The 19,202-nt window shown below is 37.8% G+C and overlaps 1 protein-coding gene across 2 annotated transcripts in view; it reads left to right on the top strand.

The window, feature by feature from the left end:
- Positions 1–19,202, top strand: part of FAM120A (family with sequence similarity 120A) — a 50,869-nt gene that overhangs the window by 9,651 nt on the left and 22,016 nt on the right. Inside the window, exons 3-9 of one of the 2 annotated variants that reach the window (XM_009282568.1) lie at positions 4,970–5,098; positions 5,577–5,673; positions 6,754–6,851; positions 7,138–7,421; positions 8,840–8,927; positions 12,358–12,582; positions 14,968–15,142. In XM_009282568.1, coding sequence (XP_009280843.1) covers positions 4,970–5,098; positions 5,577–5,673; positions 6,754–6,851; positions 7,138–7,421; positions 8,840–8,927; positions 12,358–12,582; positions 14,968–15,142 — 1,096 coding nt within the window. Of the gene's footprint in view, positions 1–4,969; positions 5,099–5,576; positions 5,674–6,750; positions 6,852–7,137; positions 7,422–8,839; positions 8,928–12,357; positions 12,583–14,967; positions 15,143–19,202 lie in introns of both variants that reach the window. The other variant, XM_009282567.1, reaches the window with a different exon arrangement.

The raw sequence follows: 19,202 nt of genomic DNA, 5'->3' as shown, positions 1-19,202 counted from the left end.
ATAGAGCAAATGCCCCAACTCCTTAACCATCTTGATGGCCTTCTGCAGAACTAGCTCAACTTTTTTGACATCTGGCTTGAGCCCAAAACTGAATGCAGTGCTCTAGAGGTGATCTAACGAGCACTGAGGAGCAAGATCCCTCAATCTGCTGGCTATGCTCCTGCTACACAGCCCAGGGTGCAGCTGGCCACCTCTGCTGCCAGGGCACCCTGCTGGCTCATGTTCAGTTTGCTGTCTTCCAAAAGCCTTAGGTCCTTTTTGGCACAACTCCAGCCTGCAGAGTAGCCAGAGGTTATTCCTGCCCAGGTGCAAGACTTTGCTTTTGTAGTTGTTGAATTTCTTAAGGTTCCTGTTGGCTCATTCCTCTAGTTTGTCTAGGTCTTTCTGGATGGCAGCCCAGCCCTTGAGTTCATGGTAATGTGCAGGGTTATCACGCAGGTTGTCTCTCATGAAGTCGGTCTGTATCACATCTTTGGCTTGTGTTTCTGCTCTCCCCTTTTCTGTCTGACATAATTTTTGTTCCTCTGTTTCGATTTGGTTTTCTCAGAGTTCTATGTGTATAAATTGTCAGCAAATGATCTCCATGTTGCGTGTATTCTTGTTACCATCAAAACATGCAAAAGTAGAAAGAGGTCAGTTTCCCAACTGGAATGGAGGGAGGAGGAGAGAGAATTTCTAATTAAATAACCCGATCTTCAGGGAAAAGCTGAGGTTTGCTGGTTTGAGAGGATTTTAAGTCATCCAGGGAACTTCTTGCCTCTTCAGAAAGCTTGTCATTATATCAGATGCACTACAGGCTCATAAGATCAAATGTTTTTAACATTCAAAGGCTGATACAAGATCCAAACAGTTTGGATGTGATCTCTAATAGAAATTACTAGACAAAAGTAACAAAACCCAGGCAATTTGTTGTAGCGTTCTTCATATCTTCAGCCTTTTCTCTTGCCAGTGGAAAAAAAAATGTTGCCTATGTGTCACCTCACAGTAACTGAACGTTCGAGGTCTCTTTTTTAATGGTTTGAAAATAAAACTAAACTGATTATCTGTTTCCAGCAGGCACAACAGTAAATGCTGGTACTTGTGTTGATTAGCCTTTAAAGGCTTCACTTCCTGGAGACAGTGGGCAACTGGAGTTGTCCCAGAACTGGGGAGCTTTTCCCAAGTGTGGCTTAGGTACCTTCTACGGTATCCTAATAATCCCGTGGAGTTATGCATATGTGAGTCTATTCTCTTTCAATAAAGCATTTTTACAAGTTTATATTCTCTTTCAATAAAGCATTTTTACAAGTTTATGTTGTCAAAACCAAGACATTTTTATCTTGTAGCTTCTGGGCTTGTAATGTTGCTCTCTGCCTCTCATTTTGACAACTACCTATGTAGAATTAATTTGTTTTCCCCACTTAATCTTTTCAGAGTGCATTAATAGGTTATTTGAGATTTTTGTCAGTGGTCTGTCATGAAATTGAAGTAGTCCTTTTACAACTAGCAAGGAAACCGTGCCGTTTTCAGATGCCATGCTTTCTAACCTGATCACCTCCAAGTGTGTGATCCACCTCCATGTTTGCCTTTCCAAAATTGATTTTTCCATGTTGTTGCTTGTCTGAAACTCTTCTGTAAAGGATAAGGAAAAAAATAGCTTCTAGGAAGAAATCTCTTATAATGAGAAATTGGTAAAATGTGATGCTGATTTTGCTCTGAAATGCTTTGTGTGCAACTAAAAGTAAGTTTGAACCATGAACACATTTTCTGTAACTTTTGCTGTTAAGTCTTAATTTTTCCCATACCTAACACTTAGTAAGACTTAGCCTGTATTTTAATGCACACAGTATTAGAAACATTATTTATGATTCAGTACAAAATCTACAATTTTTGATTTCTGGAAAGTTCTAAAATGAATGGAAATCTTTTCTTCTTTAATATCAGGAAGGTACATCTGATTTCTCCACTATTCATTTCTGGCTTCTGTGTAGGTCATGACATTTTTAGTTTTGAGGGTGTTCTCACATCTGGACTGGATGTCTTTGAAACAGAATAAAAGAAGATAAAAGCCGAATATCTGAAATGTCTCTAAATCTGTAATACATACTTTCAGAAGGTCGCACTTCAGGAATTAAGAATATGCTCCAGTGAGGTCTTTAGGCTGTTTGTTTAAAAGCAGCTAAACTGGGGGCGATACACATAGTAAGCCCTTAATATGTCTCACTTGAGCTTCATACTTTTAGGGTCTGAACTGATATTAGTGCTGGAATGATGTGATGTCTTCTCTTGATGCTAACTGCTTATGGTTTATTAAATATTAGTATCTTAGAGATCACATAAAACTAATGATAGATTGCTTGCTCCTTTTATCCACTGAATTTTCAAGCAGAGATTGCAGAAACACTTAGGTAGTAGCGCAGGGTTTCTCCAAGGGACTCTGCAGAGAGCACATCTAACATGACACAGCCATGTTATGATTCAGCTGCTTTAGAGATGTGTAATTGTTACACATACAAATAAAATCGTAGGTGTTCATAAAACGACTTAGATTACCAGTGAGAAGAAAATCTATTGCTTCTGCTTGCAGATTGGGTGCAAAATTTTATCATCAATATTTGTGACTGTAAGCTTACATGCTAATGTGATCTGTATTTAGCATTGTTGTATATATTCAGAATGCACACTAGTGAAAATTTAGAATTTACTATCTGAAACAGAAATAATTACCATGCCACTGAGTACACTAAACAGAACTGTTCTTAATTTAGGCTCATAAATGTGGAGCTCATCTCTGGTAGGCAAAGACCAGGTATAGACAAGCAGACATTAGGAGAAGGAAATTAATAAAAATGGGAATCTAGGCAAAAATCCCATGGTCTAAATATGAAGAAGGCAGTCTAAGAAGTTGCGTAATAAGTGGATCAAATAAGGGCAGAAAAGAAAATAATTACATGGTAGACTCCATATAGAATAAAAAGGGGTTGTGGTACAGAATTTAAAGTTGCAAAGTACTAATAGTAGAAGTACTAATCAGAATTTTGCCTAAACATTTCTGACAAGGCTGAATTGCAGGATTTTCTGTTAAAGTGTGATACCTCTGTGTAGAATGCAAGCATAAGGATTTTTCACATTTCCTCATATCTTAAAAAATAGAACTGTTTAATAATAATAATGATCTCTCAAGTCTTGAATTACTGAATTTTGCAAATAGGCAGATTAAAATATGTTAAAAGCAAAACCCTAGCTGCTCCAGAATTATACAGAGGTTCCAGACAGAATTTCTGGAAATTCCTCAGGCATCCTCTAAGATTTAGGACACGTAGTTGGAGACCTCTTTCCTGCCCCTCTGAGCGTGCGCATTGTGCAGCACAGAGGGAAAGTAACAGAAACTGCCTACGGTTGAGTAGTTCTTCAGACCCAGCTGGCAGCACCGCTCACTGCTTTTAATTTTGCAATGGTCCGTGATGGTTGCTTGACCTGAAGTTTCTATACCCCATATAGGATCACGCAGTGCATGTAAGAGCAGTAATTCCCATAATCATATGCTGAATAATCCTCAGTTTATTTTCAGGAGGAGCCTATTGAGAGTGTTGAGATGGAAGTCCAGGGTTTCCAGGACTATCCAGTTCCCCTCCTTTCTCCATGTGGACACGAGAAGGGATCAGGCCAAAAAACTGACTCTAGAACTTCCTGGTACAGCACATCCATCTGCAGCTGCCAGTCGCTGAGCTGCGGGAGCTTCGTCTGTAGGGGCTTTGGACATCGTCCCACAAAGTTCTTCCAGCTCTTTCTTCTTACTACAAAGAGACGTCTTTGCTACAAAGTCCCAAGTGTTTCTTATCTTTTCAAACCCATGGCCTGAGTCAGTGACCAGTGAAACAATGGGAATTCATCATTTTCCTAACATCTTGAGTAGACTGTACCGTGGACTCTGATTTGTAGACAAATCTATGATCTGTATGGGCTAAGGTCATTAACTCGAGGGAAATTCTTAGCATGCATTTAAGCGCGTGTTTCTCAGCCATTTAAGATAGTTGGTGAATATGAGAGGTCAGACACATCTGTCATTGGATGGTGAAGTTATTTTAGTGCCGGAATATTGAAACTATTTTATCAATGGAATTATCTTAAGAATTTCCTCTGTGTCTGCAAAAAGAGTAACCAGCCCTATAACCATGTTGATATTCATATGCTTGAAAGAGAAGGTAACTATGTTCATATCGTAGCGACAAGAGAAATCCATACATCATTCTTTGTCGATGTATAATATAAAAGAAATAAAAATAATTTCTTGCCGGAGATGTTATGTATAATGTGAAGCTGTATGAGTATATTCTACTACAGATAATGAAATACACAAAATTTGAAAACACTAATTACTAAACTATGTAATCTTCAAATAATGATTTTTAGACCAATTTCTGTAGAATCTTGAAAATAAGTTTCCTTGAGATAGTCCTTTTCTCCATTTGTTTTTCAAATCCTCCCTTTTCTGTGTACATAGAGATCTTCCTGTTCCCAGTGGATCTCTTTCATCAGTTCTGATGCCACTTCACATTCAGAATACAAACTGTGTCAAAATAAAATATTTTCTGGCATATAGATATGTGTGTATATATATAAAATGGATGTATCCACATTAGATAAAGCAGTTTGCACTAGAGGAAATGTCCAACTAGAAAGCAGTAAAATAATTAGCATTGTTGACCTTGTTTGTTGTTGGAGCTGATATTTAACCAGCAAGTATTTACAGAGGTGAGGTTTCACATATATATAAGTATACCGTGGATGACAAACATATGAGTCACTGTTTAAGGGGAAGTCTTAAAAACAAGGTGAAAGGCCCGAAAATATTTAGATGCTAAATCTGACAACATGGAGTTTGTTGAATATATTTTCAGTAAATAAACAGTTTAATTCTCTGCTATGTAACTGAAGTATCTTGGGCTACCCTGTTATTTCATACTGGCATGTGTGTTTGTTTGCATAGGTACGTGCTCACCAGTTAGTTTTACCACCTTGTGACGTAGTGATCAAAGCCGTAGCTGACTACGTCCGTAATATTCAGGACACCACTGATTTGGATGCCATAGCAAAAGATGTTTTTCAACATTCACAGGTAAAGTATAAAGCAAAATATTGGTCTGGGGTTTTTTTAAACCTATTGTGCTATACGTTTGTGTTGAAGAATTGCATTCTATAAAAACAGTGTTTTGTGCCAGCTGATAATAGGAATCTGTTGGTATATGCCATGTCTCAGATATCCTAATTTCACTTTCCACACTTTCCGAAGGTAAAAATACTGCATTTACCCTTAGTGCTTTAAAGTTAAATTCTTGATAACCAAAGGGGTTTTGTAGTCTGGCTTTGTGTACTGTCACTGAGAATCAGTGGTACATGAAGACAGTATTTTAAAGCTTTATCCTTACATGGATTGACATAATATTTCTTGCGCTGGAGTAGTGCTATAGTCCTCAAGTGTCCATAGGCGTTAATACTGTATGTGATATGGTATACGTTAACTACTCTACAGTACGTTGCTGACCTATAGACGACATGCCTGGATTTGCTTCTGACAGATCTTTTTTTTATTTTAGTCTAGAACAGATGACAAAGTTACTCGATTTAAGAGAGCAGTTGCTTATTACTCAGCAACTAATAAACCTATGCCATTTCATCCACCACATTACCTAGGTAAGTAATTAAAGAAATAAGGCTTTTCATTTTAACTAAAACCTGGCATAACCCTAAATCAGAAACAGTATTATTAGCAGGATCTTATAAAAATGTTTATATTCTCTGGCAGTTTTCACTGACCCTTGAATATGAGGTTTCAAAAGAAGGTTTTCATAGGATACGTGCAGAGGTTGTGTTCTTTCCCCAAAAAGAGGAGAACAACCTGGACTGATTTTCCTCTTAGCTATTGCTGCATCAGTTCTAGCATTAGGACACTTGTGAGTATGGTGCTGTACACAACTGAATTCTGGTGACCGGTTCCAATCATGATGACAGTTTCTATTTCTATTCCATAAAACATGTTTCCTGTTTCTCACTGGACTTACCTGACATGTTTTAGAAATCCCTTGATAGTCTTTGATTTTTTGATGTCATAACATACCTGCTTAAATTGCAGCCATGAATTGTTCTGGCATTGCAGATTATTCTCAAGGCTTACAAATTAACTGTATGATCACAGGATTTACTACATATACCTCATTCTTAACACAAAAACATAATTTGAGCTGAAATTTTCTAAAGATTTTCAGTTACCATACTGGAATGCTAATACAGATTATTCCTTCTCTTTTTTGGGGGGTGGGGTGCCTTTATTTACATTTGAAGACCTGCATTAAAGGGCATTAAGGCTACTCTAGGTCAAATATTCAAATGATAGAATGTGCCAGCATTACGTGTCTGTGTGACATTGTTTTTGCCGGCTTCTTCATTATTACATCTCTTGGGCTTTTTTCTTTTAAGCTTCCTTTGATTCCAGGTAGAACAGAAATGTGCAGTAAAGAGAGATACAAAGAACTGAGGGAAGGTGAGACAGGTAAAATAGACTTGACAAGCTACAAAGTATTTTTATTAAAAGGCAAAAATGAATAAAACTGACTTAAGGCGTACTAGAAAACAGTAATGCTAACAGAACAAGACTAAATAAACCATAGAAGCAAAAGGATAAAAAGGGTAACATTTGTGTCAAATAGTGAGCATTTTCATGAGTGTTTGGGTTTGTTTTTTTCTCCCCCCCCCTCCCCGTTTGCAATACAGCAGCCAGACCAAATCAGTTTGGTATGCCTGGGATAGTGCCACCATATGTTCCTTCTCAGATGCTTAACATTCCACAGACCTCACTACAAGCAAAACCTGTGGTAAGTATAGCCCTCTGCCCTTCTCCTTGGGAGAAACCTGCTGTGCTCATCACATTAAAATCTAGGTGGGAAAGGTATATCTAACTTTTCTAGCATGGGCGTGCACTGCTTAAGTCTGGAACTGTAGTGGTGGTACAGACTCTGGTAGAACAATTTTTGTGGATGTCCAAGATGGCTGAGATTTAATTTGTACATTTGGAAAGTGCCACTTGATTAAATAATGTATTTTGTTTTAAAAGAAAAGCCTTCTTGTTACTTTCACTTAAGAAAGATCACTTTATTTCAGGCCCAGCAGATGTCCAATCAGGGTGGGGCCCAAGGTCAGGGTCCATACCCGTACAGTCTCTCTGAGCCAGCCATCACCTTGGAAACAGGTGGAAAAAGTCTTTCTGAGCAGAACAACTACAGCAACATTCCTCACGAAGGAAAACATACACCATTGTATGAACGATCTTCTCCAATAAATCCAGCTCAGAGTGGGAGCCCTAATCATGTGGATTCAACCTATTTTCCTGCCTCTTCTACATCTTCGTCCTCTGACAATGATGAAGGCAATGGAGGTGCAGTGAAGTAAGTTTTTCATGAGGATGTTTTTTTACTCTGCTTCTGTTAAAATAAATTTATTTTCAGAATCGTTCACCAGTATCCTGAAAGTAAGAAATCTGCATATTAGTGATATGATGGACCTTCAGAAAATAGTTTTAGGTCACTATGACTGCAAACATGTCCATGGTTCACTCTAGTCGCCCTGTTCCTTAACAAGCAGAAATCCAAAACCAAATAATGCTGGGTGTTTTTCCACTTCTGCCCTTATGTTTTATTGAAAGAAGGAGAGAGTGAGATTTTGGTAAATGTCATAAAGCCTTCGAGTTCTTTACTTTGTATAGAAGAAATATTCCTACTTTACAGTATAATTCATTAAAATTTCAGTAGCTAAAAACTATGAAACTTCACTGAATTTGTAGTGTTTACACTGCTAAAATTTTGGGATAATGTGGCTTCGCAAAGAAACCTGGTGTGAATGTCAGAAATTCAGCATTTAGGACCGTGACTTAAGAGCCCTCATTGACAGGCTATGCATGGAACAAAGCAACAGTGAAATTGGTTTTGCTCTCTTCTATTAATGTGCCTTGTTTAGTGCAGAAGTATTTCTGACTTCCGCTAGATCATATGTCTGTCCTGGGCAATAAAGTTGTGCGGACTTTCATTTAATTACTGCTTGCTGACCTACAAAAAGGAAATTTGAACAGAGGCAGTTTGTGTTTGCCTTTGTCTTGTTAGGTGTAGTGGCTTACTGTGCAAGAATCAAAGCCTGGGGCTTTAGCAGGTCTGTGATTGCCTCTAAAAATTTGGGGTTATGTATGATGTATAAGTATGTTATTACTTGGTATTAAATTCTGAATGTGTCTACAATTATGCGTGATGGCTTGGACTTTGTTTTTTTGATGCAGTCGGTCAACTTTAAATGTTATCATGTGTTTTGCTTAGTAAATCAAATAAGCTTGCGTGGTTTCCGTGCAGTGTAGAACTGGAAGTGTACCTGCTCTAGAAAAAACAATATTTTTCAGCGTTTTTTATAATGTTGCCTTACACATTTTATGCAATAAATTTTGAATAAATTTAGAAACTGAAATCTAGACAGTGTCATTTATATCACGGTTTGTAGAAATAGTCTTCTAATTGAGGGAGATTACTTGTCATAGTGACAAATATTTAAAGTTCAATCAAGAATTTTTCCTGCATGAACGTTATTTAGTCATTGTAATATACAGCTTTTAAATACAATCCAAATGTTGACATAGTGTAAATGAATAAATGTCGGTATTAAAGTCTCTTCCAGGCTCCTACAAATTGACATTTCTAATACATAGCATCCCTTAAAATCAGAGTCCTCTCTGGCCCATAGTTCCAATAAGTCACCAAGAATTTATCCCATTGTCTCTTAAACAGCACTTTAATACTATGTTTTTCTTTATGTTGTCCTTCAGCCATGTCAGTGGGAACAAAATGGGCTGGGAAAAAACAGGAACCCAGTCAGAAAGTCAAACGCGTGGGGAGCTGGGAGACCAAACAAAGGTAATTCCTTAAGTTCCAGACATCACAATTTATTATTTTCTATTAAAGCTTTACAGCGAACTTGGAGTAGAATTTTCAATATTGATCTGTAGGATTTAGTGTAATTTTTTACACCTTTTTGTGAATTACAGAACAACAGCTTTAAAGTACAGTAAGATGTTTTCCAAGGAAAATTGTAGCATATACATAAAAATGAAAATTAAATAGGATGTTTTAGAAAATACTAGATATAAAACAGAAGGAAACCAATGAACTTGTTTACTCCTTAGCTAACAATCTCATCCTTGGGTATTGCTACCCGTGTTTACAGTAGTGCATTACTTTGATTTTTACTGAGGAGTATAGCAGTCTAAGTGTCCGTGGGTTCAGGGTCCATGTCATGTAACCTACAGTGTAGCGAGAACAGCTCCTACACACACTTCAATGTTAGCCACAGACCATTATAGGTCTGTATTAAAGCTCAGCTGAGGCGTAAAAGTCCTTTATAATCGCCTGGTGTGCATTTCGCATAATACATATTAAAGTAGCTCTGTGGGACCAGTTAGAATATATTGCTACTTAACTAAGCAAGGATGGGATAACTAAGCCCTTGGTAAAGACTTAACATTGTCCTATTAAATTTCTTCAAGATCTAAAACCATTCGAATCAAGAGTATGGTGTTGCTGTATTCCAAGTCTGAACCGTGTTTAGAAAGAACATTCAAAGCATTTGCACTTCATATCTCTGCATCTTTGTGATGGAATGGTACACCAACTGTTAATTTTGTGTCAGAAAAACCCAATCACGAGTTACTTAGGCTGTAGACAAACAGAACATTTTCCCTGTACCTTTGGCATAGAAACTCCAGTAAACTTGGGCTTTGTGCTTAAAATATCAAGCTGATGATTTCATCCATCAGTGGTTATTATTTTTGCAGACTACGCCCCGTACGATAACTGTATCTGCCTGCAGATTAGTCACCATATGCAAATGCTAATTTGACCTATTACATTCCTTTCTTCTCTGTATTACGGGCCATGTATGAAGCTCGGTGCGTCCCAGCTGCAGCCCTGCGTGTGTGCTGCACAGCCCGATGTCCTGCAGGGCAGGGAAGCGGAGGGGGGGAGCAGCCAGAGCGGTGGTGGTGCCGCCCCTGGAGCTGGGCGGTGGGTGGGTGGGACATGCTGCACAGCGTGTCTGGCTGCCTGTCTTCGTACACACGGAATTAGAGCTGCATAAGCAGTGATTAAACTTTCCAGTAGATCTATGCATGCAGTCCAACTTGGATGCATCCAGTTGAATGCATGAGTTTTACTTGCCTATTTTTTTTTTAATATCAAACCACTTCTTTAGCCTTCAGTAGCAGGAGAAGACAGTTGCATCTGTTCAGCGCAACAGGGAGGATTATGAGTACGTTTTGTAGATGAACTCATTTCCTAGAGAGGTATATATTAATGATTAAGAAAAAAGAAATAGTTCCTGAAGATTTCAACTGAATGAGCTATGTGAATTTCTGAGGTAATTTAAAGTGCTGAAAATCTAGCATAGATCAGACAGGTAGCAGCAATCTTGACACTCGTTTCGCTTGACTTAAATGTCAAAATTCCTTGCTCGTAGTTGTCTCACTGCGTGATTATACATGACAAAGGTATGCTCATCTCTGATGTATATTACTAAAGGAAAAAAAAACCTTTGTAGTTGTCTCACTGCGTGATTATACATGACAAAGGTATGCTCATCTCTGATGTATATTCTAAAGGAAAAAAAAAAACCTTTTAACTGTGGTAGTTCCTCAGCTTAGGTGTTTGAATACTGCTGGAGCAGGTCCAGGAAGAACCTGGGTAGTGGAAACAGGGAAAGCATTGCTACCGTTTGGGGCGTTTTGTCTTCTTCCCTCCATGCCCCCAGTAATGGGCGGTTCTGTAAACTTCTCTTAGTGGTCCAGTATCACTGATTTTTAGTTGTTGGGGTAGTAGAAGACGGGCAAAAATCTTTAAACTGATAAAGAAATATATGTGATAATATAACATGGATTTAATAGAGCTGTGATAGCTCACATGTTTATAAAAACATTCTGTATCAGTATATTGTGTCAGAAGTGTTCTGGTTTACAGGTTTTAATCATTTATTCTGTATATTTTCATTTTTATAACTAAAATGAAGTCTGGATTACCAACTCTAAAATATAATCTTTCAGTAACGTCCTCTTTGATTGTGTGCTTAAAATGTAATCTGAAAATAATGTTGCCCCTTTGATATTTTGCTAGAGCATGTTTTTACTAATGTACATTTTCCTGTTAAAGGTTTTTGGAGGTTGTGTGGGGTTTTTTTGGTTTTTACATGCAAGCTTGTATTTTTCATAAGGCCATGAAGTGAACAAGCTGAGCTTGTTCGGGCCTATTTTTTATGTTACTTGTTCTGTGGGATTTCATGGCTTTGGCCATTTCTGTTTCAGCTTTGCTTTTAAAGTATTATGAAGCATGTGAAATTTTCTGCATAAATTGTGAAAATACACATGCTTGATGTATCATCAAGTGAAAAAATTAAATTTCAGTCTCAAAAGTTTTAAATATTACTGTAACAGTTCATAGACACTAAACTAGTATGAACTTTTAAGCTAAAAACAGCTTTCAGTTTTGAAGACAAGGATTTTTAGGAATGAACTCTACTTTTTTGGTAGTATCTATGAGAGATACAACATAAATGCTTACAAAGGGCTTATTCACCGGGAGGTTTACAGTATCTTTTTGTGTGTCATGTTTTTCTTATGAATGTGAACTACATTTCTAGAAATGGAATAAAATGCCACTTTAATCTTGCAGTCAGAAAGTGTTGCCATTTTCTCTTACAATCTTCTTCTCAGGGAAAAGAACTTTATGTTAAAAAAAAAAAGAATTAAACATTTACAAGACTTTTGCGTTCAGACACTATGTATTTTAAATGTCTTTAAATTGAACTATGTAGTTTCTCCTGCTTCATTTAGAAATGCAAACTGTGAAGGGATGTGTTAATGGAAGTCTAGATAAATTATAGACTTTGTGACTGTCAGTTAACCCATTTAGTTGGTATTATCTTGGAAATACTTAGTTAAGAGGTCATTCACATTTCATTAAGAGGTCATCAGTCCCCCTTCTGTATTGGGGGGGGTATTAATATTCTAATTAAAAATTAAAGAAAATTACTGTTGCTGTTAATAAGTTAAAGCTTTACCATAATATTTATTTTTTTCAGTAATTTGCTTCTGCTAGCAAACAATGGCTGAAAGTTTACATTTTCTGAAAATCTTTTAGCCAGCTTTGGATAATGTATTCTACATACTGATACAACATGATGTATCACCCACTATTTTCATTGTGGGGGAAGAAGGAAATTTGCTGTTTCTCTTGGCTGGTGTCCTGGTGTGTTTCCATACGCATTCAAAAGTGCTTTATTTTGTATGTTCTGTTATAGGCAGAAGGTTCCTCTAGTGCTTCTTCAGGAAGTCAGGCGGCTGATGTCAAAGGGAATCAAACCAGTAATCCACAAATCCCATGCCTGTTGTCAATGCCCACCAGAAACCACATGGATATTACTACCCCTCCATTACCTCCTGTAGCACCTGAAGTATTAAGAGTGGCAGAACACAGGCACAAGAAGGGGTTAATGTATCCCTACATCTTTCATGTCCTAACCAAGGTATGACATTTCAAAATCATGTATTGTGAAATAATGATTCTGTAAAGGTAATAGTGTTTACTTACAAAATTATTCATTTTTCATGCATATATGTAGATATTTTTATAACGTTATGCATGTGTGTGTATGTTTGTGTATGTGTGTATATATGTGTGTGTGTTTTTATAGAGAGTCCATTTCCATCTAAAACCTCCTGCGTATGTGCTTTGGTGTCTGTGCCAAGTCTTTTCTATTTTCAGTGTTCAAAAATACTTAGATTGTTTTCCCTCACAATTTGATCCCTCCCATCCCTGGTAGCTAGCCCTGATAGCAACATAGCAGCTCTAAGAAATCCCTTTTGTATAATCCTAAAATGTAATTATAGGTGAACTCGATGTTCTGAATTTTTGTTCATTTTAGTTTGGCAGAACATTTCTGTTGGCTTTTTTTTTTTTGGTTTGGCTATTTTATGTGCTAGCCTTCTAATCCCAGGTAACCTGCAAACATTTTCACACAGCCTAGGACTGTCTGCTCAGTGTGTCCAGTAAAAACGTCTACCTGAATGCAATGGGAGAGCTTCTTACAGAAATAGGCAGAGATAACCTGCCTCAGTGTGTCTGGAAGCTGCTGAAGTCTGCTTTGTGTTGAACTGGGAAGGAGCCAGAGGAGTGGTGTTCCTGCACAATTCTGTATTTGACTTAATCTAGTCTCAAAAGACATAAGTTCATTGTTCCTTCTAAGTGCAAACAGATGAGTCCCAGAACGAGACAACTTTAATCTTCTTCCTCTTCAGTGTTCAAAACGCTTAGTACTGGTTCTCATACATCAAGCCCATTCAATGTACATATTTGTACAGCATCTAGCAAAATGGCACTGTCCACATTCCTGTTAACTTGTATTCATCTTAAAAATCCGCTTTAGGACAATAAAGACCGTAGGCGGGGATCTGAAATCCATAAAAAGAGAAGTTTCTGCATCAGGGTTGAGCTTTGGATTTCCTATTTCCCATGTGTTTGTTTTGCACCGTAGCTTGTATTGCTGTCATGTTCTTACACTTCCCTTCTTTATCGAAGAAAAGTGGGGAAGAATCACAAGGCGTATGAAGACCATTGATGCCAGTTCTGTTTCGTAGTTTGTGTAGCCAAATATTCTTAGTACATTTAAATACTACTAGATATTTAATATCGTGTCTCACAATGGGAAGAAATGAATTAAATGCCTGCATTTGAGAAATCCATTCCCAACAGAGGAAAAAAAAAGTCAACCTAGAGATGGCTGCATCAAAAATAAATCACTACTGCTTAAGACTGTTTTTCTTTCCCCACTATCTGAAATGCTTTTGAACAAGTGTGCACAGGGGACCTAAAGTATGCCGTGGGTATACTGACCAGTATCTTGTTGCATGATTATGGGATTCTTTAGAAATTGGCAGGTAGAGGTATTCCAGGTTATATTGCTGTTAGGTATAGAGAGAGACCTTTCAGACATACCTTATACCTAAAGTAGCATTGTCTGAGTTAAACCTGACAATATCCTAATGTAATCGCTCCAACCTGTCACCTACAGTATTCATTACTGGGACAGTTTAAATGTTTTTTTAATTGAAAGTAGCAAAACGGAGTGCTTGCTTGTCAGTGTTGAAAACAAAGGCTGGTATTTGGGAGCAATGCAGTGAAGTCAGTTGTTTTCCAAGAAAATCTTAACATGGTTGGATGTGCAGAGACAGAAAACATAGAATGTTGCTGCTGTTTTGAGAGAGAATGTTGGAAGGTTCTTTCATACTTGTTTCTGAAAAAGTATAAAATGCTAAAGCTTTATTTGTGTACATTCAAAATCAACCTGACTTATGTATTTCACAGTTACGATTTTTTGACCAGGTCTTCTCATAATGTTTTTTACAGTGAGTCCCCAATACTGTTTCAAATCCTTGCACCAAAAAGTCAGACTGCTGTTTTTAAACAGCATGAATATTTTTTTAAAATAACTGTCTGAAATCTAGATCAGCTTCAAATGTGCTTTGATTACATATAAGCACATTACTGTATTTTCATGTGTACTATTTCACTTCTCAAAGTATCCATATTTGAAGATCAATGTTTAGGTAATCCTCACCTGCAGATAGTCCAGACAAAAAAAAAGAAAAAAAAGGTGTGTGATGGAGAAGAGAAAGGGGAGAGCAACAGGGATAATCAGAGCCTGGAGACTTATTGGAGGAGAGCAAGTAGATTGTAGGGTGATCCTCCTCTGCTGTTACCTTCACGTACATAAGATCCACACTGCTGCTGAATCACATTTTTCTTGACTAGATGAGATTTATATTAGAGCTAGGTTGAGTTACCATGCATATCTAAATACTTTCTGTTCACTATAACATGTCATATTTTTCTGCTTCCTTTCATGCAAAAGGGTGAAATCAAAATTGCCGTTTCTATAGAAGATGAAGCCAACAAAGACCTGCCTCCTGCTGCTCTCCTTTATAGGCCAGTTCGTCAGTATGTTTACGGAGTCCTGTTTAGTTTGGCAGAAAGCAGAAAGAAAACTGAAAGACTTGCTTTTAGAAAGAACAGACTTCCACCAGAATGTATGTACTGTAGAACCCATTCTTTATTTCTCTTCCCTTTGCTGTGTTTTCATATCCATTTGTACCGTGATTTGAATGAGAATAGTTGCTAAGATTTCATCGGTGTAGCTAACGCTGGAGGAATTTATGGCTTATTTGATCCCATGGATAATAGAAAAAGATGTTGTTAATTTGAAATCTTATTTCCTGTAGTAGTTTAAGAACTATAAATGTTACCATTTCAAAGCAAGCTCTGGGGTTTGTTTTTTAAAATGTATGCTCAAGCCGCTATCGGGCTTGCTGTGCAAGTGCTGTCAGTTTGTGATGTTATTTTCAAAGTATATGGCAACACTTGGTTATAGGAAACTTCTATTCTGTGCATATGCGTACAAATTTGCACGCTCTTTTCAAAAAAGAGAGGTGCATATGTTAACTTACCCTGTCTTCCCCTCTGTCTTCCCAAATCTGTAATTAAACGTACTTCAGTGAAATTTGCAAGTCTCTAGTATCTTTCAGGTATTGGCATATAAAAACTTGGTTTAAAATCCACAGAATTCAGGTGTAATGAAAGTAAAGGTAGACGTGGGTGAAGACAGATTAAACTTTTGCAGACTTGTCAAAAGATCCTTCTGCTAATTCAGAGGGATGAATGTTAATCTTCATATTAATCTGGAAGTTGTCTTTTTAAGTCTTCTGCTTCCAGGAATTGCCATCATTCCAGAAAATTCAACCTCCTCATTTTAGAGTGTTTTTCTTATAATGAAATGCATACAAGGAAATGATTGAACTTTACAGTAGCATCTTATAAAGGTTAAAGGAATGCTAAAGCATTAAGTGGATGGCAGCAGCAGCAGAAGTATTTATATATAGGAGTCTGCTGTCACTATAGACTAAATTTAAGAATCAGATATCTAGAATGTATGAAAGCATCATTCACAGTCTTCATGTGTAAAAGGGTAAAAATAAGAATCAGTTGTAAACTTTATGTTCGTTCCCTTTTCTCTTTCCATTTTTAATTGTGAAATGTTTTGTACATTCATAGTGAAGATGATAATCCTCCAATGAAGTTTGAAAAACTGTTTATCTTAGCCAGTTATTTTGTGGGAATTAATATTTACCCTGCCTGAATAATATCTCAGCACACATAGTCGCAAACTTCTTAATTCTTTGAACTCGCACAATGTAGTAGTACTTCAGGTTACAAGGTTATTTCAGGATTAAAATAGTGAAGTTATTTGCAGTATTCATTTATCCTCATTAGACATCTGTCCTTAAAAGTGTACTACAACGTTTGTAGTGGTGAAGTAGCTGAGTGCTGAAGGTCTGCTTCAGTTTTCAGAATGTTTTTATCTTGTAAGCCTAGAACGTTCTCTCTAGGCTACTAGGGATACCTATATAATCTCTATTTTCTCTTCATTTATACTGCTTTTCTGAGGTTTATTCTCAACAGAGGCTAAGAACGCTACTGCTGACTTGGTTTCGTTACAGGAGCTCCGGCAAATCTTGCTGCAGGACACATTCAGCTACTGACCTACTTCTAACTTAGGACTGACCGCATTCTTTAAAAAAAAAAAAAATTTTAAACAAAATTTGAGCGTCTGCCCAAAAGTTAGTTGCTTCACTGCAAAGCTAACAATGCTGGTAAAGATGGATTTGAGCTAAGAGGCAAGTCTGTGGTTTCAAAGGGCTATGCTGCAGGAACACATTTATTTTGGTCACCTCTTGTAAGTAGCAAGAATTGGGCAGGCTGTGTGAGAGGGAAGGAAAGAATAGTGTCTTAAGCGGCAAGAGCAGATTTCTCAGATCGATTAGTCACACTCATTAACCCTTGCTAACTTTTTTGAGGACCCAGGCTGTAATGAACTAGTGATGCTGATTCTCCTTCAGTGTCTTAATTTTTTTGCTGCTCTCAAAAATGAACAAGTTATGAAACACAGTAATTAAGACAATTAAAAGAAAATTTAAGAATTAAGAGACATTAAGAGAATGAAGAATTAATTTCTAAAGAAATGTATATTGTCCTTAATATTTATGTAGAGCGTTAATGAATATATTAATATGTAAAATCCTGTCATCTTTGTTGTACAAACCATAACACTGGCAACATAATAATTGTGCATGAATAATTTGCAAGTATATTGCATGCGAGGATTATAGGAGGCTATAAAAAATATGTGATAAACTGACACGTCAGTATTATTACTAAACATATAGACAGCAAGATAATGGATCTTTCATAAAATGGATGACTTCCTGTCTTTTAAATCGTTATTATTTTTATGTAGTTGAAAAGCCAATAAAAAACAACGGATCTGTTGGAAGAGGTAGTCAGTGAGGTTCTTCAGCGATAATTGTCTGCTAAGTAATGCCTTTGCTGTACATGTCCTCATGTCTGCTCCCAAAGGATATGAAAAGCTGAATCACAGAGTTCTTGATGGTGCTTTTACTGCCAAGGGCACAGCATTGGTTGTGCTGCCCTTCCTTCTGAGGAGATGGAAACTGATTGTCTGACTTGCTCTTCTTTTCAAGCTCTGAAACAGGTTATTTCTCATGTTCTGATAAATACATACGTGTAGATGAAACCATCTGCCCTTTCCACTCTGTGGAAAAATGCACACTTGTACAAGCTGTCATTACACCTGGTTGGATCCAAAGGTTTGTTATTTTAAGCCTAGCCACCTTGTGATGTACTGTTCTCCATCAAGGATGTATTCAGCTGATGCTGTTTCTGCCAAAAGGAAAGCTGTATCTTGGGCAGCAGCCCTTTTGCAAAATCAAGCACGCTTAGCTCAAGCTGTGCTGTCAGTAAAGATTATAAGGTTAAAAATGAGGCTTGATTAATCGGCATTAGCTAGCTGATCTTCTAGTGGTATTAGGTACCTCATGCCTCACGTTCAGTCCGTGGAAAAAAAAATGCAAAGAGAATACCAAAATCACCTGAGCTGTAGTTAGCAACAAGGGCTCTAACAGACAGCTTGAGCATGCAGGATGCTGTTGCTAATGACTTTAGAGCCTGTAACAGCGTTCACATGTTTATCAAGCAGGTTACCCTAATGCAGATTGATGCTGACCCTTTTTACTTGGATTGACCTTAAAGTGTCGTGAGGGTAATGTTCAAAGCAGATGTCAATATATTCTGCAGTTGCTTAGGCTACTTTGGGTGTTCAAATCTGCTGATCAGCAGCAGAAGGAAGTTTAGTATGAAAAACAATATAATTAGCACTGTGATGTTGTGGCTGAACACGCTCTGATCCTGAGCATTTGTTGTAGCTAATGTAGTCTTCAGGGTAGACATTGCTTATCTCCAAGTGGAAGTCCTGGGAGGAGAACACAAAATGTTCCTCTGAGGACAGAGCTCCTCAGCAGCTGAGGAAGACAGTGTTTTTGGCAGCAGTCCCAGTACAGAGTTGTCAAAGGTGTAAGAAATGCCCTGGAGAAGTAAGTGGATATGGACAAGTCCTAGATTCATCTGTTATGTTAAATGCTAAATTTGGGTGAACAGTGCTACAGTTACTTGTCAACTGATACAGCTGTAATTCATAGAATCATACAATGGTTTGGGTTGGAAGGGACTTTAAAGATCATCTATTTCCAACCCCCCTGCCATGGGCCGGGACACCTTCCACTAGACCAGGTTGCTCAAAGCCCCATCTAACCTGGCCTTGAACACTTCCAGGGATGGGGCATCCACAACTTCTCTGGGCAACCTGTTCCGTGCCTCACCACCCTCATAGTGAAGAATTTCTTCCTTATATCTAATCTAAATCTACCCTCTTTCAGTTTAAAACTATTACCCTTTGTCCTGTCACTACAGGCCCTTGTAAAACGTCACTCTCCAGCTTTCTTATAGGCCCCTTTCAGGTGCTGGAAGGCTGCAACGAAGTCTCCCCAAAGCCTTCTCTTCTCCAGGCTGAACCACCCCAAGTCTCTCAGCCTTTCCTCACAGGAGAGGTGCTCCATCCCCCTGATCATTTTAGTGGCCCTCCTCTGGACCCACTCCAACAGGTCCATGTCTTTCTTATGTTGGGGGCCCCAGAGCTGAACACAGTACTCCAGGTGGGGTCTCACCAGAGCAGAGTAG

Source organism: Aptenodytes forsteri, unplaced genomic scaffold, assembly GCF_000699145.1.
Source record: "Aptenodytes forsteri isolate BGI_AS27 unplaced genomic scaffold, ASM69914v1 Scaffold438, whole genome shotgun sequence".
NCBI lineage: Eukaryota > Metazoa > Chordata > Aves > Sphenisciformes > Spheniscidae > Aptenodytes > Aptenodytes forsteri.
This window is presented reverse-complemented; position numbering and strand designations above follow the sequence as displayed.